This window comes from Schistocerca americana, chromosome 3, assembly GCF_021461395.2.
Source record: "Schistocerca americana isolate TAMUIC-IGC-003095 chromosome 3, iqSchAmer2.1, whole genome shotgun sequence".
Classification (NCBI taxonomy): Eukaryota; Metazoa; Arthropoda; class Insecta; order Orthoptera; family Acrididae; genus Schistocerca; species Schistocerca americana.
In genome coordinates this window covers 975,017,855-975,027,897 of record NC_060121.1, presented here as the reverse complement: position 1 = coordinate 975,027,897, position 10,043 = coordinate 975,017,855, and the positions used below count along the sequence as shown (strand labels likewise).

At 42.7% G+C, this 10,043-nt stretch overlaps 1 protein-coding gene across 1 annotated transcript in view; it reads right to left on the bottom strand.

Annotated features, from left to right (window-relative positions):
- Positions 1–251: 251 nt before the first annotated feature.
- Positions 252–10,043, bottom strand: part of LOC124606734 (CD151 antigen-like) — a 147,532-nt gene continuing 137,740 nt past the window's right edge. Inside the window, exons 5-6 of the mRNA XM_047138765.1 lie at positions 785–940; positions 252–611 (exon numbers count right to left, since the gene is read on the bottom strand). Coding sequence (XP_046994721.1) covers positions 462–611; positions 785–940 — 306 coding nt within the window. The 3' untranslated portion in view covers positions 252–461. The remainder of the gene's footprint in view (positions 612–784; positions 941–10,043) is intronic.

The following is a 10,043-nucleotide window of genomic DNA, read 5'->3' as shown; positions in this document are numbered from 1 at the left end:
TGCTCTACAACAGAATAATGTTGAGATATCTCTCAAATATTTGCTTTTCAGGAATACATTAACTTAACTTAAGAGTCATTAGAGGAAGAGGATCAGGCAGATTGTCACAACATTAAATCTGTCACTAGCCAAACCTTAATCTATTAATATTATTTTATTATGTAACTTTAGGTATATTATTTACAGTAATAACTTTATAATATAATTTAATAATATTGCAAATCTTGTCAATATATATGATGTATATATATATATGCTTTTTACAATTATGTTGATGTGATTAGTAGGTTGTTTGTTTGTGATTTTGATGTGAAATTCACTATTTCAGTTCAAGAAGTAATGACATGTAATGAAACATAAAAATATAAATACAGTCTTCTAATAAATATGCATATTTACACACACACTGTGAATACTGCTAACACAGTCCAGAAAGTGTAGCACTATCATCTATAATTGTGTCAGTCCATGTTATCAACATCCTTCAGCTTTATATAAAGCCAGCAACTTAGGATCATGCCAAAAATTTGAATTACGCATATTCCCAGTCCAACAGCGCCTAAAATTAACAAATGGGCTTGTATCTCCTCTGCCAAGCGGTATATACATCCCTGTAAAAAAATAAAATATGTATACACATTTTCAACAGTGAATTGAGGCCGATTTTAAAATTATCTAATTAATTTATGTTCTCTCTCTAAACGAATTTTGAAAATATTCAGGGATACCCATATAGTATTCTCAGTCAAAATGGTACAGCTAATTGCTGTATTAAAAGACTTACATTGTAGTAAATGTTGCTTGGGTGGTCACGTTTCCCACATAGTGCAGAAGGTGTTTTGCAGCATGAGTCAGGAACTTTGCTTGGCGTATCAGGATTATTTTTTAACCATGTGCTGTACTGCCAGTCCTCAAATCTTACAGCTCCGCAGCACTTGAACTGTAACAGAAAGAAAGATGCAATGCATTCGCATAGGAGTTCTGTGCATTGGTAAAACTTCCTGCAATCCTCCTGTACATGTATAATTACTGTCTACTATATTATTTTTACTGAAAGAAGTTTCTTAATTTTCTTGTGTGTGTGTGTGTGTGTGTTTGTTTGTTTGTTTGTTTTATGTTGATTTTGTGAAATGTCTGTGGCTTACAGTCATGTAATAAATGAATATAAAATTATGAATGGCTGTAGAGCAAATTGTTATTAACATTCAGGGTGCAGATAGTGTAACACAGGTTGTGGAGTTTACTTACTTACTTACTCAGAATGTTAATATTATCTGGTCATCATTTGAAGTACTGTAAATGTTTATGAAAACAGACTTAATACTGAAGTTTTTTCATATTGGTGCTCTTGTGCTCAGCACATCAATCCTTCACCTTGGAGTATCAGTTAATATGAAACAATATTTCAGTACGAATTATTATTGAATATTATGATTATGAGACATTAGTACTGTAAATACAAAATATATCTAGACAGTTGTGTAGGGGACTACAAGTTGTTGGTGTCTTTAGACTTTATTTTGATTGTTTATAGTGCCTCTTAATTTCATTTGTGAAATGAATATATTAGCACTTTGACATTCCACACAGCCAATATTTAAACCATAAAACATTTAGTCACAAGCTTTTGAAACGATATTTTATTGTTAGAACGAATCTTTCATTGTGCTGCAAACTATACACTCCATTAAAAAATCCTTTGACATTAAAATTCAACGGCTGTCTTTGGGTGTATAATGCTGATATGAACTGAGTGTTCAAGACACAACCCACTGCCCAACTCAAGGCTTCAGTCTGCCAGTACTTCTCGTGTATTGTTTGTATTTCTGACAGGCTTCCTTGCATACCACAATGGAGTAGTAAGGATGAAAGGAAAGAGAACAAACGTCATGGCAAACAGAAACTTTGAGTTGGGCCGAGGAGTGTTCCTGGATACTTGATTTGCTTTGAGCACAGAAAAAAAAAGCTGAGTGTCGAGAATCTTGGATGTACACTCAAACAATGTTTGTAAATCCCTCCCCATGACGTTGATGAAAAGAAGCAGAGAAGCAGCTATATGAAAAGTAAAATGCAAGAGGATAGAGATACTACCAGATGCATCCCTTGATTCTCTTAGTTCTTATAATTTCCTGTTTGTCTCTTTTTATAATACCCTTCACTAGTAGCAGCTTTTTTCATGCAGTATATCTGTCACTGAATTAATTAAGTCATTTATTGTGTTTAACAGATACCATCTACGTTTATTAATCTTTACGATTGGCCAGTCCTTGTACCTCTTCAAGTTGTCTTAAATTTTTATATGTGATTCACGATTTTTCAGTTTTTGTTAATTATGTATGGTATGGTGTTTTATGTTTATATTTTATAAACCGTTTTTAAATAAGAAATAGATATGGTTAAAAATTAGGTTGGTAATAATCACAAAATGTGATTTTTAACATGGTTTCATTCTTTAATCAATCTCTTCCACACACTTCAATTTACTTTCTTTTCTTCCCTTATCAATTTTTTTTTTGTGTTTTATATATTCTCACATCAACATATCTAATTTTTCACCTTCCTTTACAAATTTAATTTTGTCTTCCATTTTATGAATTAACACTTGGAGATCCTTTTGAAACTGTTGTGTTGCAAAATAATATACTAGGTGCAGCCAAGTAAACATTCAGACACCTTCTTTGATGAGACAGCGAGCAGAGGAAAGTGCATCAAGCAGTAACAGCCTGGATGGATTTCAACAAGGGGAGACTGCTCATACTGCATGTATTACAGGTCTACCACAAGCTGGTTACCTAACCCCAAAGATTAACTGTGCATTGTAGGTGCCAAATTATATGGATGCTTGTAAAGACAGAGGAGATACACTTCAGATGGCCCAATTTCCCTGTACCCAAGCTGCAGTGGCGGTATCTGTTGGGACAATGATACCAGTCCAGTAGCATAACAAGCACAGGCCATGTAAATACTGTAAATAGTCTTCATGGGTGTGCCGCCGGATGACGTTGTGCAAATCCCACAATATTTCCTCGGAGCAACTGTCCGACATCATCAGGTGGTTGAACCTCGCTGGAGGCTCCTCAGTCGTACCTAGCCACCGGCGAGGTTCAACCACCTGATGATGTCGGACAGTTGCTCCGAGGAAATATTGTGGGATTTGCACAACGTCATCCGGCGGCACACCCGTGAAGACTATTTACAACATATCTGCCGAGAAAGCCTTAAGAGTCACACATGTAAATACTGTTCGTTTTTCAGGGGGGACGCCTTAGTTTGCAACAGACCAACACAGAGGTGGGACTAATGTTGGTCTACCATCTACTTATCTAATTGTCTTCAAGCTTCTATGGAACAGCAAGTCACACCCTGGGGACTCAGAGACACTGTCAGCCACATCATCACCATCCCTGCCAAGTCTAATGGGGAGGACTTACATGCCTTCAATCAGGAGACCACCTGGTGGTCTACCTCTTGGGTGTAGTTGAGCAGCTGCTCTTCTGTCATCACAGCGGCATGCAGTCTCCACCGCCCTCTTCCTGCAGCTGTGGGAAACACTCCACTGCTGCTGGCTGCTCCCCCATCTGGAGACTCGGCACTTCTCGACTCACTGCACAGGGGCTGCTGGCTGGCGTTGGCAGCACAGATAACGTCCAGAGTTGTCTAGCCACCTCAGTAGCCCTGTGCCACCCCTGTTGTCACAGCACCATCCACACCGACACTCCACTGCTGCTGGCTGCTCCCCCATCTGGAGACTCGGCACTTCTCGACTCACTGCACAGGGGCTGCTGGCTGGCGTTGGCAGCACAGATAACGTCCAGAGTTGTCTAGCCACCTCAGTAGCCCTGTGCCACCCCTGTTGTCACAGCACCATCCACACCGACTGCGCGCTGGCGTTGGCACATTCCTGGCAGGACATACGCTGCCTCTGACTTGCTGCCATGGGCAGCCTGGGATGACAATCCATAATTTGTGTATTGTTGAACAATAAATATCCAGTTGTTTAAGGTCCGTTAGTTGTCGGACAGGTCCCCACTCACAGGCCACTGTCCACCTGTATCCTGAAGTGGTGGTCTTCAGCATCCTCACCTCGACGTGCATTTAGCCTCCACACAAAATAATGTCCAAACCCTGGCCAGTAAAAGTGTAGCACGATCCTGCATCGCATCTTGAGCCACAGGCTACATCCAAAACTATGGGTTGGTGAGTGAGTCTTTTTGTTTTGGCCCTGTTCTTCTGTGTTAAGACCTTGATCTGTGAACAGGAAGTTCTGACGCCACAAAAGCCTGTGGATCTCTCCCAAACACTCATCGAAAACTCGTCTTCTTCTTCTGTAGTAGGATACAATGTGTAAAGGGCGTGCACAATGGAAACATACCGCTGCATGGTCTCTTGTCAATCAACTGTTTGTTCCTACACAGGGCGTTATACTTGGCGGCGGTGGTTCCAGATAGGCGTTGGTTGGATGCTGGTTGTCTGAATGCAAGGGCTTTGAGAATAAAGTGCTCCTTGCAATCCGGTCCCTGCCCACGTAAAAGACCGTTTTTATGTTCCCGTATTGGAGACACACTGATGACGAATGTGGCGTCTCCACAATCAAGCCCAAGCAGGATCGTCAACGAAGTACAATAGTAAGCACAGAAAGCACGTTTATTAGAAACACCAACACGCGGCTAGAAGAGAACTGAACTCTTGGACGGAGTTCGCTGCTACTTGTACGCATTCAGTTTTCAAGAATATACACAGTGTACATAAAGTCCGGGAACACTTTCAATTATTTATTGCACAAGAACTAAACATTGTACAGATGTCATACATATTGCATTTCGAAGATAAACTCTGAAAGTGCTTTTTGCAAACATTCGATATGCGAACCGTGAGTGACCTGGTAGACGTCAATACGGTAATCGAATTCTTGCCAGCATGGCATCGTCGACTGTGGCAGTCGCTTCCCGTATTCTCTCCCGGAGCTCTGCTGCATCACGTGGTAGAGGCGGTACACACACCAGATCTTTAATGTGTCCCCACAGAAAAAGGTCACACGGAGTGAGATTTGGTAATCGGGGAGACGATTTCGAACTCCAACAAACAGAAAGCTAGCTCCGCACCTGAACTCGCCATGTTTGCGACTAGCGCTGACTATCGGCAAATTACCAAACTACGCTGTGGCAGTATACACGAAATAAAGAAAGCTTTCAGGGTTTCTCTTCAAAATGACATATGTCTGATATCTGTACAATGTTTAGTTCTTGTGCAATAAATAATTGAAAGTGTTGTCAGACTTTTATGTACACTCCGTATACAGCTCGAAAGAATTAGAAAGACACATGTATCATCATCCGATATGTTAAATCTATTTTGACAATGGCGGCAGCTTTGGTCTTATTGTGTAGCCTGTGATCTTCGTTTTGAATGTACGCAAAAGTTGTCATTTGCCATCTATCGGCTGTGTTATGCATTACATATAAGGTGGCCCCTCAGAAGGAAGTCAGTACCCTTGTCCCATAGTTCTCTAGTTCTCTGGTGGCGTGCGCAGGCGGCAACTGTCACTTGTAGACGTATTCAACCAAGCACGTGAATATGGAAGTAAACAGGAATATAAAAAAAGGGAGGAAGATTTATCTGCTTAGCAAGAGTAATAGCAGGCACATTTCAGACTACCTAACAGATGAAAACGAAAATTTCTGTTCCGACATTGACATTGTTGAGTGTTTATGGAAAAAGTTCAAGGCAATCGTAAAATGCGTTTTAGACAGGTACGTGCCGAGTAAAACTGTGAGGGATGGGAAAAACCTACCGTGGTTCAACAACAAGGTTAAGAAACAACTGCGAAAGCAAAGAGAGCTTCACTGCAAATTTAAACGCAGCCAAAACCTCTCAGACAAACAGAAGCTAAACGATGTCAAAGTTAGCGTAAGGAGGGCTATGCGTGAAGCGTTCAGTGAATTCGAAAGTGAAATTCTATGTACCGACTTTACAGAAAATCCTAGGAAGTTCTGGTCTTACGTTAAATCAGTAAGTGGATCGAAACAGCATATCCACACACTCTGGGATGATAATGGCATTGAAACAGAGGATGACACGCGTACAGCTGAAATACTAAACACCTTTTTCCAAAGCTGTTTCACAGAGGAAGACCGCACTGCAGTTCCTTCTCTAAATCCTCACACGAACGAAAAAATGGCTGACATCGAAATAAGTGTCCAAGGAATAGAAAAGCAACTGAAATCACTCAACAGAGGAAAGTCCACTGGACCTGACGGGATACCAATTCAATTCTACACAGAGTACGCGAAAGAACTTGCCCCCCTTCTAACAGCCGTGTACCACAGTCTCTGGAGGAACGGAGGGTTCCAAATGATTGGAAAAGAACACAGGTAGTTCCAGTTGTCAAGAAGGGTCGTCGAGCAGATGCGCAAAACTATAGGCCTTTATCTCTGACGTCGATCTGTTGTAGAATTTTAGAACATGTTTTTTGCTCGCGTATCATGTCATTTCAGGAAACCCAGAACCTACTCTGTAGGAATCAACACGGATTCCGGAAACAGCGATCGTGTGAGATCCAACTCGCTTTATTTGTTCATGAGACCCAGAAAATATCAGTTACAGGCTCCCAGATACATGCCATTTTCGTTAACTTCCGGAAGGCGTTCGATACAGATCCGCACTGTCGCCTGATAAACAAAGTAAGAGCCTACGGAATATCAGACCAGCCGTGTGGCTGGATTGAAGAGTTTTTAGCAAACAGAACACAGCATGTTGTTTTCAATGGAGAGACGTCTACAGATGTTAAAGTAACCTCTGGCGTGCCACAGGGGAGTGTTATGGGACCATTGCTTTTCACAATATATATAAATGACCTAGTAGATAGTGCCGGAAGTTCCATGCGGCTTTTCGCGGTTGATGCTGTACCATAGAGAGAAGTTGCAGTATTAGAAAATTGCAGCGAAATGCAGGAAGATATGCAGCGGATATGCACTTGGTGCAGGGAGTGGCAACTGACCCTTAACATAGACAAATGTAAAGTATTGCGAATACATAGAAAGAAGGATCCTTTATTGTATGATTATATGATAGCGGAACAAACACTCTTAGCAGTTACTTCTGTAAAATATCTGGGAGTATACGTACGGAAGGATCTTAAGTGGAATTATCGCATAAAATTAATTGTTGGTAAGGCGGGTGCCAGGTTGAGATTCATTGGGAGAGTCCTTAGAAAATGTAGTCCATCAACAAAGGAGGTGGCTTACAAAACACTCGTTCGACCTATACTTGAGTATTGCTCATCAGTGTGGGATCCGTACCAGATCGGGTTGACGGAGGAGATAGAGAAGATCCAAAGAAGAGCGGCGCGTTTCGTCACAGGGTTATGTGGCAACCGTGATAGCGTTACGGAGATGTTTAACAAACTTAAGTGGCAGACTCTGCAAGAGAGGCGCTCTGCATCGCGGTGTAGCTTGCTCGCCAGGTTTCGAGAGGGTGCGTTTCTGGATGAGGTATCGAATATATTGCTTCCCCCTACTTATACCTCCCGAGGAGATCACGAATGTAAAATTAGAGAGATTCGAGCGAGCACGGAGGCTTTGCGGCAGTCGTTATTCCCGCGAACCATACGCGACTGGAACAGGAAAGAGAGGTATTGATAGTGGCACGTAAAGTGCCCTCCGCTACACACCATTGGGTGGCTTGCGGAGTATAAATGTAGATGTAGAAAGCGACATTTTAACGCAGTGCAAGTACCAAGGACAGTCTGTTTGATCCAGAAAGAACAGACTTTCGGGCTTGTTGCTGCATGTGCCAGTGTCTCCCACCTGCCATCCACAGGATGTGGACACCCCCTGGGGAGACAGGTCAGTAAACAGGGCGAGTTGGACAAGGTCGCCGAAGCATTACAGCTCCACAGGAAGACCGATATCCGGCCATCTCTGCTCTGCGACGTCATACGGCTACCGCCAGAGCACCGCAATAAGATCTCAGGTGGGTCACTGGAGCCGCTGTGTCCGATCAGACTGTAAGCAACAGGTAACGAGGAAGGACCTCACGACCCAGACGTTCTGTTCGAGGACCCCATTTGAAACGACAACAGCTCACAACTCAGTTTCACTTCTGCCGTTCCCGTATGAACAGACAAACGTTGCGAAACGTTTCACTCACAGATGTGTCCAATTTTCCTCTGATGGAAAGTGCTCGTATGTGGAGACGCCATGGTGAGCGGTACCTACCAAATGTTGACCAGGATATCGACAGATTCGATCGAGGTTCTGTGACAGTGTGGGGAGGCATCAGTGTTCACAGTCGTACGGCATATTATCGTTGCCCACGGTGTCCTTACCGCCAGGCAGCCCATCGAACACATCCCGGTGCATCATATAATGGGTGATGCGTACGGTGGTTGCCCTGAATTCCTTCTCACGCAGGGCCGATAGGGTGGGCGACTAGATGGATGTCTTGCGGAGGCTGGGCACTGAAGTAATGGAATGACAAGTGGTGAGCCCTGCCTAAACCCCACCTTGTATGTGGGGCACATGCCTGACAGATGTGTCTGCAGTCGACTTGTTTCGCCTCAGACTCTCCAAGAACTCTCAATGGCTCTCATTGAAAGATAGGAGCGGATACCACAGACTGACCTCTGTAGAGTTACATGGAACATGCCACTTAGGTGTCAGGCAGTGACAGACGATCACAGAAGACATACGTGTTACTGAAGCTCTCAAAGTCCAATAAAAAGTACGCACAATGACAAGGCGAATGATTGTTTCCGCTTTGTTTATCGATAGCTGTCGGAAATTTCAATTATTGTTATGTAAATGATTGTGAATGTAATAACATTTTGTTGCGTACTTAATTTGGGAAGGATAAAGATGTAACCCCCCCATGAACCATTGACCCTGCCATTGGTGGGGAGGCTTGTGTGCCTCAGCGATACAGATGGCCGTACCGTAGGTACAACCACAACGGAGGGGTATCTGTTGAGAGGCCAGACAAACGTGTGGTTCCTGAAGAGGGGCAGCAGCCTTTTCAGTAGTTGCAGGGGCAACAGTCTGGATGATTGACTGATCTGGCCTTGTAACACTAACCAAAACGGCCTTGCTGTGCTGGTACTGCGAGCGGCTGAAAGCAAGGCGAAACTACGGCCGTAATTTTTCCCGAGGGCATGCAGCTTTACAGTATGGTTAAATGATGATGGCGTCCTCTTGGGTAAAATATTCCGGAGGTAAAAAAGTCCCCCATTCGGATCTCCGGGCGGGGACTACTCAGGAGGACGTCGTTATCAGGTGAAAGAAAACTGGCGTTCTACGGATCGGAGCGTGGAATGTCAGATCCCTCAATCCGGCAGGTAGGTCAGAAAATTTAAAAAGTGAAATGGATAAGTTAAAGTTAGATATAGTGGGAATAAGTGAAGTTCCGTGGCAGGAGGAACAAGACTTTTGGTCAGGTGAATACAGGGTTATAAATACAAAATCAAATAGGGGTAATGCAGGAGTAGGTTTAATAATGAATAAAAAAATAGGAGTGCGGGTAAGCTACTACAAACAGCATAGTCAACGCATTATTGTGGCCAAGATAGACACGAAGCCCACACCCACTACAGTAGTACTAGTTTATATGCCAACTAGCTCTGCAGATGACGAAGAGATTGATGAAATGTATGATGAGATAAAAGAAATTCAGACAGTGAAGGGAGACAAAAATTTAATAGTCATCGGTGACTGGAATTAGATAGTAGGAAAAGAAAGATAAGGAAAAGTAGTAGGTGAATATGGATTAGGGCTAAGAAATGAAAGAGGAAGCCGCATGGTAGAATTTTGCACAGAGCACAACTTAATCATACCTAACACTTGGTTCAAGAATCATAAAAGAAGGTTGTATACACGGAAGAAGCCTGGAGATACTGGAATGTCTCAGATAGATTATATAATGGTAAGACAGAGATTTAGGAACCAGGTTTTAAACTGTATTACATTTCCAGCGGCAGATGTGGACTCTGACCATAATCTATTGCTTATAAACTGTAGATTAAAACTGAAGAAACTGCAAAAAGGAGCGAA